This window comes from Diabrotica virgifera, chromosome 5 (genome assembly GCF_917563875.1).
Source record: "Diabrotica virgifera virgifera chromosome 5, PGI_DIABVI_V3a".
Lineage (NCBI taxonomy): Eukaryota > Metazoa > Arthropoda > Insecta > Coleoptera > Chrysomelidae > Diabrotica > Diabrotica virgifera.
In genome coordinates this window covers 128,931,150-128,947,582 of record NC_065447.1, presented here as the reverse complement: position 1 = coordinate 128,947,582, position 16,433 = coordinate 128,931,150, and the positions used below count along the sequence as shown (strand labels likewise).

General features: G+C 35.1%; 1 protein-coding gene across 2 annotated transcripts in view; it reads left to right on the top strand.

Annotated features, from left to right (window-relative positions):
• The window catches only part of LOC126884388 (splicing factor 3A subunit 1), a 1,074,980-nt gene that overhangs the window by 526,153 nt on the left and 532,394 nt on the right, over positions 1 to 16,433 (top strand). For both annotated transcript variants that reach the window (XM_050650305.1, XM_050650306.1), the window contains one exon: positions 3,979 to 4,183. In XM_050650305.1, the coding sequence (XP_050506262.1) occupies positions 3,979 to 4,183 (205 nt within the window). The remainder of the gene's footprint in view (positions 1 to 3,978; positions 4,184 to 16,433) is intronic.

Sequence of the window (16,433 nt, the reverse complement as noted above, 5' to 3'; positions counted from 1 at the left end):
GTTACATTAGTACGAAAATTCTGGATAATATAGACAATGACACCATAATAATACCGCCTAGATGTGAAATTTACAGACTCGTAAAAATTTTTCAAACGTTAAAGAAAGACAGGATAGTGGAACAGCAAGAAATACAACCAGGAATATTCATAGCAAGAGCAATTATTTCAAGTAATAATCCATACATCAAAATTTTGAACACAACGTACGAAACAGTAAATGTAGACGCAAGCACAATCAGGACGTTGGATATTAAACTATTCAATATATATAGGCTAGTCAACGACAGCAAGGACAGAAAAAAAGAATTACGAGAATCACTGAAATTAGACATACCAGAATACATACGAGACAACTTAGTATCGTTATGCGAGGAATATTCAGACATATTCGCCCTAAGGCATGATATGTTAACCTGTAACAATTTCTACGAACAAAAACTAAGAGTTAAAGACCAAACTCCGGTATATATCAAGAATTATAGGACACCTCATGCGCAAACAGAGGAATTAAATCGACAAGTACAAAACCTAGGAGACCAAGGAATCATAGAACCATCTACATCCGAGTACAACAGCCCAGTAGTACTGGTACCGAAAAAAGCTATAGATGGAGGAAAAGCATGGAGATTATGCATAGATTTTAGACAACTGAACAAGAAGATAGTTACAGACAAATTTCCATTACCAAGAATAGATTCGATATTAGATCAACTAGGAAGAGCAAAATGGTTTTCAGTTATAGACTTAATGTCAGGCTTTCACCAGATACCATTAGAAAAATCATCGAGAAAATACACATCGTTCAGCACAGAAAATGGAGCATTTCAATTTACCAGATTACCTTTTGGATTAAATGTAAGCCCAAATAGCTTTTCAAGAATGATGTCAATAGCATTTTCAGGATTAACACCAGACAAAGCATTTCTTTACATGGACGATATCGTAGTAATTGGAATATCCGAAAAACATCACTTAGACAACCTGAAAAAGACATTCGAGACATGTCGAAAATTCAATTTGAAACTTAACCCAGGAAAATGTCAATTCTTTAGAAGGGAAGTAACATATTTAGGACATGATCTTTCTCAAGAGGGAGTATCACCAGACAAAGAGAAGTATGCAGTAATTGAACAATATCCGACACCTCAGACAGCGGAAGAAACAAAGAGATTTGTAGCATTTTGCAACTATTACAGACGTTTTATTAAAAATTTTGCGGAAATATGCAGACCACTCAACAAATTATCGAGGAAAGGAGTAGAATTTTCGTGGACCGAGGAGTGTGAAAAAGCATTCAAAAAGCTTAAAGCATCTCTGACGAAACCACCAATTTTAAAATATCCCGATTTCAACAAACAGTTTATCTTAACAACAGACGCATCCAATGAGAGTTGTTCAGCAATCCTAAGTCAAGATTACAACGGAATTGACCTACCTATAGCATATGCATCAAGAAGTTTTAGTAAAGGAGAATGTAATAAACCTATAATCGTTAAGGAATTACTAGCGATTCATTGGGGAATTAATTATTTTAAATGTTATCTATATGGAGCACCAACATTCAAAGTAAAAACAGACCATAAACCTTTGACACACCTATTTGCAATGAAAGAACCAACCTCAAAACTCACGAGGATCAGATTAGACCTAGAAGAATATGACTTCGAAATAGAGTATATAACAGGGAAAAGTAACTACGCAGACAGCCTTTCAAGAATAACATTGCATCAACTAAAAAACCTATACATAGACAACGCCCATATACTAGCTATAACAAGAGCTCAAGCAAAAGAAAAGGAGAAAGAAGCAAGACAAACAAAGGCTGAAAGTGAACTCGCACTACAGCCAGAAGCCACCAAACAGACAGTAAGGAAGGTACTAAATAATTTAGAGGCGCATAGACTACCAATTTTGTCCTTTGGAGCAGAACTAATCTCACCAAGACTGAGCATTAGGGCCAAAAACAAAATAAAATGCAGCAAAAGCATAGCCACAGGATTGAATCGTTTCGATTTAAACCAAGCGTTGGTACAGCTTGATAAGCTGGCGGTAGAGAATGCAGTACGTAAAGTAAAAATATACGTAAATGATATTATTTTTAAAATGTGCACAATTGATGAATTTATTAAAGAAGGAAAAAAAAATTGAAGAATATAGAAATATACATATGTGAAGTACCAGAAACAATAAAAGATGACAAAGAAAAACACAGATTAATAGGAGAATACCATAATCACCCGATGTTCGGAGGACACGTAGGGAATAACAGACTAATTAAGAAGCTAAAGGCAAGATTCCGATGGAAAAATTTGGAAAAAGACGTAAGAAAATACGTAAAACAATGCCACAAATGTCAAATTAACAAACCGAAAAGAACACATGTCGAAGAGTTCGTAATATCGGACACATCTTCCAAACCATGGGACATAGTATACATAGATACAATAGGTCCATTCACGAGAAGTAATGAAGGTAATAAATACTGTATCACAATGTTGTGTGAACTGACAAAATACGCGGTCAGCATACCAGTGTGCAATAAAGAAGCAGAGACAATAGCAAGAGGAATCTTTGATCATTTCATACCAACATACGGACTCATGAAGCAAATAAGAACAGACCAAGGTACAGAGTATAAGAACGAAGTAATGCAGGAATTAACAAAGCTATTAAAAATAGAACACAACTTTTCAACGGCATACCACCCACAGTCCATTGGAAGTTGCGAAAAACTACACAGAACGTTGAACGAGTACGTAAGAGCATTCATAGACGAAGACAGAGAAAATTGGGATGTGTGTTGCAGAATGTTCACATACTGCTACAATACAACCCCTAACGCGTATCATGGATACACACCGTTCGAACTGTTATATGGCAGGAAGATTAACCTACCGGAAGACCTTACACATGAGATTCAACCATGTTACAACATAGATGCCTACTACAATGAGTTACGATACAAACTACAAAGCGCACACGAGAGAGCCAGAACCTTCTTATTAAAACACAAAAAAGAGCGGCAAGAAAAGAATAAGCTCAAAGCAACACCACAACACTTTAAAATAGGAGACCTAGTCCTTGTAAAAAGGGAAGAGAATGGTAAGTTTGATAGTCTTTATGTAGGTCCTTTCACGATAACAGAAGTAAATAACGTTAATTGTAAAATCAGAATAGAAAACAATAAAATCAAGGAAATACATAAGAATAGATTATATGCTTACAATCCGAAAACACAGTGAGTGACAAGTGTTACGAAACAATGTTGTTAAACGAACATTTTATATTATTTATGTATTTGCGTAGGCTTAGGAAGTTTGTATATAAAATAAATTTTTTGTATTGATTACAACACAGTATGGGTTGGTAGCTCGACTTGCAAATTTCCCTCCCCGTAGTCGGAAAATTCCTAAAAAGGGAAGGTGTACAAGAATTCATCTGTACTCAGTAGATATATCTTAAAAACACCCTGTAATTATCTACGATAATTACTTTCAGTTATTTAAATGTCATCATAACAATATTACAACCTTCATTCGATTATATAAATATTGTTATCCTAGATCACGATTCACTAATAATTGCAGAGTCAATTATAAACACTTTTCATGGTCGATGCTGAATAGGCATTTCTAAATATATAAACAGCAAAACTATAACAAGGGAATTCTTATTATTATATTAGACATTCGTCATTCTATTTTGATCAGACGTAATATTTCCACATTAAAGATAGTGTCTCTTTCTACACGAGACGTTCTTTGGGTGCGGTGCTACCAGCTTATGCTCATGCGAGTGTAAATAAAACAACTCAACAAGTAAAAGCGTATCAATTATTCCACCCCTCGGATAAGGGATAACCACCCTCACCGGGAGCAGATAGCCTTAGTGCCCAGGGCTGTCATACCTTGACCTTAAGGTAACTGTGGATATTTGAATATAAGTATAATTTAATATGTGTGTATTTTTCTTTCAGGAAGCTGGTTTAAGCAGCATGCAGGACAAAACCAATCGGAAGACACGCGACGATACCAGAATTCAAGATATGGAAGAAGAAAGCTCCGATGAAGAAAAAGAAGAAGAAGAGGAATTAGCTTTACCTCCACCACCACCATCTATTCAACCACCGTTACCTCCTATTCCTGATAAAGTTGTCGTGAAAAAATATGATCCCAAACAAGGTAATATATCGCTTATGCACGAGAAAACTATCACATTTTAAAAAAACGACTTCTGAGATATTCCCATTTTAATGTCACGTCAGTTTTTCAATTCCAACTAGAACCTTGGTAGTAAAAAACCTCAAATATGCGTGTGAATTTTTTGAAATTGTTAAATTAATTTCACCCCACCTAAATAAAATAAAAACAAAAAATGACTTTTTTGGTGGTGGGGTAGAGGTTTTAAATTCAGCTGGACCTTGTTTTTTAATCACAGAACGTAAAAGAATTTAAAAAAAATGAATTCTGGAAATGAGGGCATTTTACTTAACGGTGGGTACTCTTTAGGCTCGATGAACACTTGCCATTCAAGCTGCGAGCAAGCTGTTGTAATTAGGCGCTGCCTACTCGAGCGGAGCAGCTGCGTGCAGGTGACTTGCAAGACTAGCCCAGTAAATGACCGTTTTGGGGTGTAATTTTTATGTTGTTCTGAAGCTATTTTCTTGTGGTATTTTTGCAATTAACTAATTTTGATGGAAAATAAGCCACAATTTTACTAAAAAATAATTTTATTAACGTTTCGACGCCCAAATCGGGTGTCTTACAAAAAATATTAAAATATTAATTAATATTTTTTGTATTTTGACGACACCCGATTTGGGCGTCGAAACGTTAATAAAATATTAATTAATATTTTTTGTATTTTGACAACGACAACCGATTTGGGCGTCGAAACGTTAATAATATCATTTTTTAGTAAAATTGTGGCTTATTTCCCATCAAAATTAGTTAATTGTGTAATTTTCAGTGTCAACTCCAAATTGCCTGAAAATTTGGATTTAGGTTCTTCTTACCCTCCACTTCAAAGTTGAACTTATGCCGTTGGTTGCTTGTACTTGGGGGGTGACAGTCAACCCTACTTGGGGATAAAAAACGCACGTTCAAAATAAGTCTGGGCCGTAAACGAAAATGGACTATGGCGTCGAAGATACAACTTTGAACTGTATCTGTTATACACCGATCCAGATATTGTGAAATTCGTTAAGTGCAGAGACTTAGATAGGCTGGACACATTTCTAGAATGCCAGATCACGAATACACTAAGAAATTAACTTTTTCAAAACCAGAGGGCACAAGAAGTAGAGGACGACCACGAAGAAGATGGATTGATGATGTGAAAGATGACCTAAAGATTCTAGGGGTCAGAAGATGGAGGGAAGTTCCCTCCTCATCAGAAGATAGCCAGGAATCGACAGGGATGGCGACTTCTTTGCGAGCAGGCCAAGATCCACATCGTATTTTCGAGCCACTATGATGATGATAAAATAAGTCGGGAAATGAATAAATTGACTAATTTTAAGTAACTTTCGTTCTATTGTGCGTTTCGCAGTCACTTTGCAGTGCGAGCAGCATATCCCCATTCAAATCTTATGGAACCTTGCAGCTCAGTGTTGCCGGTTTTAAGTAGACGAACTTAAAGTCCGTCTAAATAGAATATTCCAGAAGTCCAAAACATCTTGATTTGAAAATCTGTGGGTTTTATTATTTTTATCCAATTCATAAATAGGTACTGTGAAATACGATATTAACGATATAGCATTTTAGTCGAGGAAATGAAACTGAAAAAATGACAAAACGTCGCAATTTTTTCGTCCAGCATCGATTTGTACAGAAATTTGGGATTAGGCTCAATTCACCCTCTAGTTCATTTTCTATATTGAACCGTTGTACGCTTTTGCTTTTTTAAGGCTGAAAACTACCTCTAATTGTAAAAAATTATAAAACAACATTTTAAACTTTAATATTGTCAACATTTGCTTCTTATTAGATACATAATGATTGTTTTATGCTTTAAGCTATAATATCCTAATATTTCAACCCTTAGAAACCACCCTTAACAACATTGCAATTTTTATAAGTAGATTTATTTTTTTTATTTAGCGTATGGCTTAAGTATATCACAGAACATATTTAGATTTATGCATTATACAATGCATCACAAACAGATGTCCAATTTTTTTATATATTCGATTGACCCTTCGGTTGCCATTACAAAGTCTATAGGGTCGCCTGTGTATGCTCTGCGTGGGCAGTCCTGAACAATGTGACTGATCGTCTGTCTTGCAGCGCCGCAGTCACAAGAAGGCGAGGGGAGTTTACCCCATCTGTGGAGGGAGTCGGCGCATCTTCCACAGTTTGTTCGAATTCGATTAATGGCTGCCCAAATCTTACGGGGACGTTCAAATTCGCCAGGTTTCCCTATGATGTCCGGTAGGCTATGGTAATGTGGATCTGTCCTACTTTCCCAATCTTCTCTCCATCGGGTATTTAAGTCAAAGTAGGATTGCTGCAGCGCTTGAGCAGATTGTAGAGGGGGTAACCTGGATCGGAGACGGTTTCCAAGAATATCGGGGATGTCGTTGTGGACTAGAAGCTGGCGACTGTCCATTATTTTGTTATATTCTTTAACCAATGCATGTTCGCGGCGTAGGTTGGGTGGTGCTATATTACTAAGGGTAGGTAGCCACATTGTAGGGGTGGGCTTAATTGTGCCTGTTATCATACGCATAGTACGGTTTAGTTGGGTGTCGACCAGGTGGGTATGCCTGCTATTTAGCCACACTGGAGCACAGTATTCTGCCACCGGATATATCAGGCCAAGAGCAGAGGATCTTAATGTTGATGCTGTGGACCCCCATGTAGTGCCGCAGAGTTTCTGTATTATATTGTTGCGTGTTTTCAATTTTGCTGCTGTTTTCGTCAGGTGTTCTCTGAATGTAAGCGTTCTGTCTAGAGTAACCCCAAGGTATTTCGGGTATTTATTGTGTTTTAACAGCTTGTTATTAAAATACACTCGCAATTCTCTGTTTGCCAACTTGTTGTTTAGATGAAAAGCTGATACTTCAGTTTTTGTAGTACTTGGCTGTAGTCTCCATTTCTTAAGGTATTCGCTGAGGATGGATAAGTCATTCGTGAGAGTGATTTCTGTAGTTTCTAAAGATTGGTGGCTTGTTGCAAGGGTCCAGTCGTCAGCATATCCAAACTTCCGAGATTCGGTTTCAGGCATGTCAGCAATATAGAGGCTGAAAAGTAAAGGGGCAAGGACAGAACCCTGTGGAAGACCATTGTTAAGTTTCATCTGTCTACTCGTCTCCTTTCCCATTATAACCTGGAAGGCTCTGTTGGTCAGCATGTTGTCAATGAGGTTAATTATCTTTCTGCAGGGGATAATGCGGGCCAGTTTATATATTAATCCCTGTCTCCAAACAGTATCATATGCTGCTGTTAGATCTATAAATACTGTTGCTGTCTTTTGTTTCTTTTGAAAACTAGCTTCTATAAAAGTTGTTAATGACAGCACTTGGTCCGTACAGCTTCGATGAGGGCGGAAGCCAGCTTGTTCAATGGGGACATTTTCTAGTATCCTGTGACTAATTCTGTTGAGGAGAAGCTTTTCTAATAGTTTATATACCATGCTGAGTAGAGCTATGGGGCGGTAGTTTTCTGGCTTATCGTTTGATTTGCCCGGTTTCGGAATTGCAATTATCTTTGTTCGCTTAAGTGAGAAAGGAATGTTACCTGACTGAAGTATATCATTAAAGAACATTGCAAGCCACTGTTTCGTGTATGCACCACTGTGTATCAAGAACTCTGGATGGATACCATCAAAGCCAGGTGCTTTACCTGATTTCATTTCTTTCAGCGCATGTGTGATTTCAGAAATAAGTATTCTTGCTGAATATTCGGAGTTCGTTCTGTTCATTTGTTTTAATGCCCTTAAGTCTCTTTTCACGTTGGTAGTATGTGTTCGATCTCGTGGAGCTCTGGATAGAGATACTATATGGGAGGCAACCTTGTTAGGAGACATTTTAGACTCTTAATTTTTTGAAGTCAAGGTTTTCGACAGTCTTTATCCATTTTTGGCGTCTAGCTGTATCGATGTTGTGTAAAAGCTCATCGGCTATTTCTCGGTCACCACTTTCGAGAAACTTCGTGTATAAGTCTTCACATGTTTCAGTCCATCCAGGCACATATTCTTTGCGATACCCCCTAGTGATGGTTTTCTTGGCAGTGCTTATTACTGCGCCCACAAACCTCTGATAATGTTTGCTGGTTGGAGGGACCCAGCTCAAGGTCCGGTCTAGTTGTTCAGAGAACTTCTTCCAGTTTGCTTTTCGTAATAAGTAGATAATTTAATAGATCTATAAGTACAGGAAAAAAGTAGAATTAAAGAATTACAAAAACATTTATTTACACAAAAATACGAATTTACAAATATGTACAAATACAAATACAAATTTGTATCTGTACTACTTTTTTAGTCATCTTCTAGAATACGAACCGGCTCTGTGGTATTATATACATTGAAAATGCTCTATAAGGGGACTATTCGGAGAAACTTTCTTACTTTCATTTTTCTTTTATTTCCAATCTTCTTTCACACTTATTTTCTATTCCTTTAGTTGTGTGTTTTTCTCGTCTTGCCTCATGTTTCTGTCATTTCAGGTCCTACAGCTTTTATATCACCAATTCTATCTTAATTTATTTAGACTCTCAGTTTCTTATTGATAATAGCCCTCAAATATTGATCTGGTTTACTTGTCTCTTTTTGGAATGTTCCTTACCACACAAACACTTTGTTTTGTTGCCTGTTATGTCACCTTCACTTCATTCATCTCATTTAATAACTACTACAGTCAATTCCTTTGGTCTGCTACACACTTTACTATCTTTTCTTATTATTTTCATGTTACCTTTTTCTCTTTCAAAAAAGTTTTTTAGACTATACTTAACAATAAGGTATTGCACACCTAAATTCATTAGCTTAAATTCAGTTCAGTTTTTTCAGATTAGAATATTTAAGTTTATAATTTCATTATACCACTCTGTTGCCTTTTTCATTTTTCCACCTACATATCAGGCAACCCACAATACTCGGCTATTTTAATTTAATTTCATATTAGTTCTTTTGCATCATTCTTAATTCTGGTTAACATCTCTGTCATTTAAGATTATAAACTTGCACTAAAATTACATCAAACTTGGTTCAGTTTGTTCACTCCCCTACCATATACCACATCAAACTCATAGTTCGCTATCTCAGATACCCAGTCATTCTAGATTCTCCATTACATATTGACACTAACACATAATTTAACCTATATTAGTTAGCTATCATTCCATTATTCACCCATACATTAACCACTTCTGCTGGAAGCCTTCATGGTATTTTTCCTTGAATTATTTTATTCCATCGTAAACAACATAAAGTGTAATTAGATTTTGCTGTCACATATTTTATTTCCCTTTTCGTTACTAATTCATTACCTATTTTATTAATTCCATTGTTTACAATTATTTCTTTAATATTGTCATTTACTCCTGATCTGTATTCTTGTAGTTACTTTAACTTTAATTTTTCCACAATTTCCTTTCCAATTTTAACAGACAGAATCATCATTACAACAGTATACAGCTAAATTTAAACATTCCACATCATGTTAGGCAACCAACAGTACATACATCTATAACATTTAAAATTAAAATCTGCTTTATTTACCATCCAATCTCTCCACTTCAGGTCATGTATTGTTTACTATATAGTATATATCTCATTCTATTATACTAAATTAAACTTTCACCTTTTCATTTTACAATCGATGACGTCACGCTTCTAACCATGAAATATACCATTCTTATTTCCAACAAACCAAAAGTTTTTTCTGGATTAGAGAGTTGCTAATTTAGACTTTACAATAGATTCTCAACATATTTTTAAACAGTTTTAATTATATTTCCAATCAGTCATTAACAACCTTTACATTTTAATTAAAATACAAAAATTAAAACTTCACTTTTTGAAGTTCGTAACCAAAAATTGACTTTACCTTGTCTTGTCATATCACTCTTTGTCATTCCATTTCCTTTTATATCAGTTGGTCTGTGCTAATTGAAATGGCAAGTACCTAGTTTTTTCGAGCAGGGAAGCATGTTGCTCTTTAGGCACATACATAATTTAATCTCTTAACATCGACTAGTAGTCACAATATTTTATTAAAATTTATAATGTAAGCCATATATTATGAAGTTACCACCTTCATTGGTGTGCTAGTTACAACTACTTTGCGGAATGTAAGTATTCTCCACATACTTTTCTTATTAACAGTCACAATTTTAACCTTTTTGCCTTAATCTAACGTGGAAATACTTCATTCCAGGCACTGAAGATGTTCTGATCAGAACGAAAACGTTTTTCAATCCATGTGGATGACTTTTAGATAGTTTTTAAATAAACGATTTTATACCAAAATACAATTTGAAGTTTTTACTTCTGTATAAGTTGTTTTATTAATAATTATAATTAGCCTGTGATTAATATTAAAAATAAATAAATATTAATATTTAACTTAATATCCATTTTCTAATTTGGTTAACTTAAGGGGCTATCCTAGTGTAAAAGTACGAAATTCGTATACTTTTTTGGGAATTTCTAAAATAAAAAGTACTGTACCAATTATTTTTAAAATTTGCATGAACATTTATTATAAAAATAAGTATATGCAAAACAATTGTCATAAAAAAATATTGAAAATTAAACGATTTATGCGCCATCTACTGGCACCGTGAAAATAAAAACGTGGCCCCACTGCTGGAGTGATTGCGACTAATAGAGATCCTGAAACATAAAATTTCAAAGTAATTATTGAAATATGAGTTATTTCCTATACCATCAACTAGGATTTTTGAAAAATATTAAAATTTGGAAAAATGACGAATTGTTGAAATTTTTTTTAATTAGCTAAAACATTTTCAGTTTCAAAAACCGCCAAATTGACATTTTTTATCCGATCAAAAAACCCCTAGTTGATGGTATAGAAACCTATCAGGTGTTGTAAAGGACGATGCCAGGAATAACTTCTACTAAAATGTAACCAAAAATATTGTGCGCTTTTTTTTTAATTTCGATTTTCATTTATTATCATAGTAATCATAGTAAATTAAAAAACCTACAATTTGAGCTATGGTAAGTTTAATTTCGTTAATTGGTTATTGCAAAACAGCCTGCGAAATGTCCAAAATGGCCGTTTTTACAATTGCATTATTTATTGTACAAATAATTTTTTTTTATTTTTTAAAGCTTTAAAATGAAGATCTTTCAATTCCAAACATAAAAAAAATTGTAAAGCCAGATTAACGAATTTGTTGCTTAGATATTATAAATTGTTTATAACAAGAGGTCAAATGTCGAAGGCTATAACTTTTTGAAAAAAAATCGTAGAAAGTTATTGAATCATCTAATCTCTTTCGAAAGATTTATGTTTTCATATACTGATGTAAAAAATGCGTAAAACATTTTTAAACCTCTAATTTTTGGGTTTGAAAATAAGGGGGCAAATTTCGTTATAAACATTTAGAGCTGAAGCGGCCCTGTACATCCTATGAGTTTTTAACTTACAGATTATTGTTGCTAAAGATGAAACAAAGATTTATAAAAAAATAAAAAATTTCTACGACCAACTGAAGCCGAGATAATTTTTGGGTTTGCAAATAAGGGGGCAAATTTCGTTATAAACATTTAGAGCTGAAGCGGCCCTGTACATCCTATGAGTTTCTAACTTACAGATTATTGTTGCTGAAGACAAAACGAAGATTTATAAAAAAATAAAAATTTTCTACAACCAACTGAAGCCGAGATAATTGTTTTCTTTTTCTTAAGTCGTAGTGCCTTTATGTATAACAATTAAGAAATTATTTTACAGTCATTGACTAAAGAAAGACTTATATTATCTTAAAATAAAAATTATTATAAAATATAATTACATTTAATTATTAAAAATTATTTTTAAAATCGGTGCTTTTGCGAGCGGCCGAATTTTGCAAATCGCCCGGCTCGCTTCAAATCCGCGCGGTCGGAAAATTTTTACGTAACTTGTATTAAATTTTGACAAAAAACATTTTAATAATATTACCGTTATAATATACAATCTATTTACCACTGTATTTGTTTTTCTTGATAAACTTTTATATGTGAAATTTCATTTCTGAAGAAATAATATTACAAAAATGATACATATATATGAAATATATAACTATATTTTTAATTTTTTCATTGTTATATAAATATAATAATAATAATGTTACTTCTTACTATAATATACAATATAAAACTTTTTCTTCTTGTAGTGACTATTCTTTTTAGATTTCACATATAAAAGTTTATCAAGAAAAACAAATACAGTGGTAAATAGACTGTATATTATAATGGTAATATTATTAAATTGTTTTCTGTCATTTAATACAAGTTACGTAAAAATTTTCCGAGCGCGCGGATTTGAAGCGAGCCGGGCGATTTGCAAAATTCGGCCACTTGCAAAAGCACCGATTTAAAAAATAATTTTAAATAATTAAATGTGATTATATTTTATAATAATTTTTATTTTAAGATAACATAAGTCTTTCTTTAGTCAATGACTGTAAAATAATGTCTTAATTGTTATAAATAAAGGCACTATGGTTTAAGAAAAAAAAAACAATTATCTCGGCTTCAGTTGGTTGTAGAAAATTTTAATTTTTTTATAAATCTTTGTTTCGTCTTTAGCAACAATAATCTGTAAGTTAGAAACTCATCGGATATACAGGGCCGCTTCAGCTCTAAATGTTTATAACGAAATTTGCCCCCTTATTTTCAAATCCAAAAATTATCTCGGCTTCAGTTGGTCGTAGAAATTTTTTATTTTTTTATAAATCTTCATTTCATCTTCAGCAACAATAATATGTAAGTTAAAAACTCATAGGATGTACAGGGCCGCTTCAGCTCTAAATGTTTATAACGAAATTTTCCCCCTTATTTTCAAATCCAAAAATTAGAGGTTTAAAAATGTTTTACGCATTTATTTACATCAGAATATGAAAATATAACTCTTTCGAAGGAGATTGGATGTTTCACCAACTTTCTACGATTTTTTTTCAAAAAGTTATAGCCTTCGACATTTTACCTCGTGGGATAAACAATTTATAATATCTAAGCAACAGATTCGTTAATCTGGCTTCAAATTTTTTTTATGTTTGGAATTGAAAGATCTTTATTTTAAAGCTTTAAAAAATAAAAAAAATTATTTGTACAATAAATAATGCAATTGTAAAAAACGGCCATTTTGGACTTTTCGCAGTCTGTTTTGCAATAACCAATTAACGAAATTAAACTTACCATAGCTCAAATTGTAGGTTTTTTAATTTCCTACAACTTTCTATTAAAAAGTTTTTCTCTAAAATCAATATCCTAAGCTACAAAATTAAAAATCAATAAAAATTGCAAATTTAACAAATGAAAATCGAAATTACAAAAAAAGCGCACAATATTTTTGGTTACATTTTAGTAGAAGTTATTCCTGGCATCGTCCGTTACAACACCTGATAGGTTTCAAAAATTCCTGAATTATATCACGTTTTTTCACCCACAGCCTGGGGTATATATGAATTAGGTACTTTTACACTAGGATAGCCCCTTAATATCCACTAATAGACGGAGAGCTAGAGCCGAAAAATCATCGTCATAAGTAATGTCGAGTTTTTCCTGTGAAATGTGTCCATTGTATATTGACAATTATGATCCCTTTCAGGCTGACACCTCAGCGGATACAGGAAGTAGCAATAAGGGATGAAAGGGGAAATTTGGTGCAGTCATTAAAGGTTTTCACCTCCTGTTTTGTTAAACCTCCATCGATTTGCATGAAAATTGGTGACTAGTTAGAGCATACCTCAAGAAATAAAACTGATTTGGTGCCAACTTGCACTTTTACCCTGGTGGTGAGTACCACCCCTTCCCGCGGGTGAAAATAATTTGATTAAAAATAACCCCACAAATCGATAGAGGGACAAATTTTAAGTAAAATTTGTTATATGTATATACACCGTTCTTAGGCGTCAACGCCCTTCGGTAGGGATCTATGGGGGAGTATCACCGAGCCGCAAGCCCTTATCCCTTGCCGTACTGCTCCCTCATAGGTCGATCAGATGCCCGCATATTCCAGTCTAAGCGCCAGATTCATATTTAGAATTTTATACTGACGCGTTAGCCTTTTTGTTTTTCCGATGGCCTGGCTTGGGCTTGAACTCTCGTACCTCACAGCGAAGTGAAGTGCGGGTCAGCCGCTAGTCGCACTGAGCTATCCGATCGACAAATTTGTTATATCATGTTATTAAAATAAATCAATACTTTTTGAGTTCTTAAAGATCAAAGATTTGTCTATTTAAGAGCATATGCGTGAAGTTACGGATGATAAAAAGAACATATTAATTAATTGTATGTTAGTAAAATATTATTTTTATATTATTTCGATATTTAATTGAATTTTTTATATCAGTATAAACTGAATATGTCCAGAAACTGGGGGTGTCCAATTATGGGTACATTTGACATATTCGAATACACTTTTGCTAAATTTATAGTATAGATATAATATAAAAATAATATTTTAGTAACATACAATTAATTAATATGTTCTTTTTATCATCCGTAACTTCACGCATGTGCTCTTAAAACAGACAAATCTCTCAAAAAGTATTGATTTATTTTAATAACATGATATAACAAATTTTACTTATAATTTGTCCCTCTATCAATTTGTGGGGTTATTTTTAATAAAATAGTTTTCACCCCCGAGAAGGGGTGGTATCCACCCCCAGGGTAAGAGTGCAAGTTGGCACCAAATCATTTTTATTTCTTGGGGTATACTCTAACTAGTCACCAATTTTCATGCAAATCGATGGAGGTTTAACAAAATAGGAGGTGAAAACCTTTAAAGACTACACTAACTTTCCCCTTTCATCCCTTATTGCTACTTCCTGTATCCACTGAGGTGTCAGCCTGAAAGGGGTAATAATTATTTATCAATATACAATAAATAGACACATTTCACATGCCAAACTTCATATTACTTATGACGATGATTTTTCGGCTCTAGCTCTTAGAATATAACAAAAGGTATTACGCCAACGAACACTAATGTGTGTGTGTGTGTGTGTGTGTGTGTGTGTGTGTGTGTGTGTGTGTGTGTGTGTGTGTGTGTGTGTGTGTGTGTGTGTGTGTGTGTGTGTGTGTGTGTGTGTGTGTGTGTGTGTGTGTGTGTGTGTGTGTGTGTGTGTGTGTGTGTGTGTGTGTGTGTGTGTGTGTGTGTGTGTGTGTGTGTGTGTGTGTGTGTGTGTGTGTGTGTGTGTGTGTGTGTGTGTGTGTGTGTGTGTGTGTGTGTGTGTGTGTGTGTGTGTGTGTGTGTGTGTGTGTGTGTGTGTGTGTGTGTGTGTGTGTGTGTGTGTGTGTGTGTGTGTGTGTGTGTGTGTGTGTGTGTGTGTGTGTGTGTGTGTGTGTGTGTGTGTGTGTGTGTGTGTGTGTGTGTGTGTGTGTGTGTGTGTGTGTGTGTGTGTGTGTGTGTGTGTGTGTGTGTGTGTGTGTGTGTGTGTGTGTGTGTGTGTGTGTGTGTGTGTGTGTGTGTGTGTGTGTGTGTGTGTGTGTGTGTGTGTGTGTGTGTGTGTGTGTGTGTGTGTGTGTGTGTGTGTGTGTGTGTGTGTGTGTGTGTGTGTGTGTGTGTGTGTGTGTGTGTGTGTGTGTGTGTGTGTGTGTGTGTGTGTGTGTGTGTGTGTGTGTGTGTGTGTGTGTGTGTGTGTGTGTGTGTGTGTGTGTGTGTGTGTGTGTGTGTGTGTGTGTGTGTGTGTGTGTGTGTGTGTGTGTGTGTGTGTGTGTGTGTGTGTGTGTGTGTGTGTGTGTGTGTGTGTGTGTGTGTGTGTGTGTGTGTGTGTGTGTGTGTGTGTGTGTGTGTGTGTGTGTGTGTGTGTGTGTGTGTGTGTGTGTGTGTGTGTGTGTGTGTGTGTGTGTGTGTGTGTGTGTGTGTGTGTGTGTGTGTGTGTGTGTGTGTGTGTGTGTGTGTGTGTGTGTGTGTGTGTGTGTGTGTGTGTGTGTGTGTGTGTGTGTGTGTGTGTGTGTGTGTGTGTGTGTGTGTGTGTGTGTGTGTGTGTGTGTGTGTGTGTGTGTGTGTGTGTGTGTGTGTGTGTGTGTGTGTGTGTGTGTGTGTGTGTGTGTGTGTGTGTGTGTGTGTGTGTGTGTGTGTGTGTGTGTGTGTGTGTGTGTGTGTGTGTGTGTGTGTGTGTGTGTGTGTGTGTGTGTGTGTGTGTGTGTGTGTGTGTGTGTGTGTGTGTGTGTGTGTGTGTGTGTGTGTGTGTGTGTGTGTGTGTGTGTGTGTGTGTGTGTGTGTGTGTGTGTGTGTGTGTGTGTGTGTGT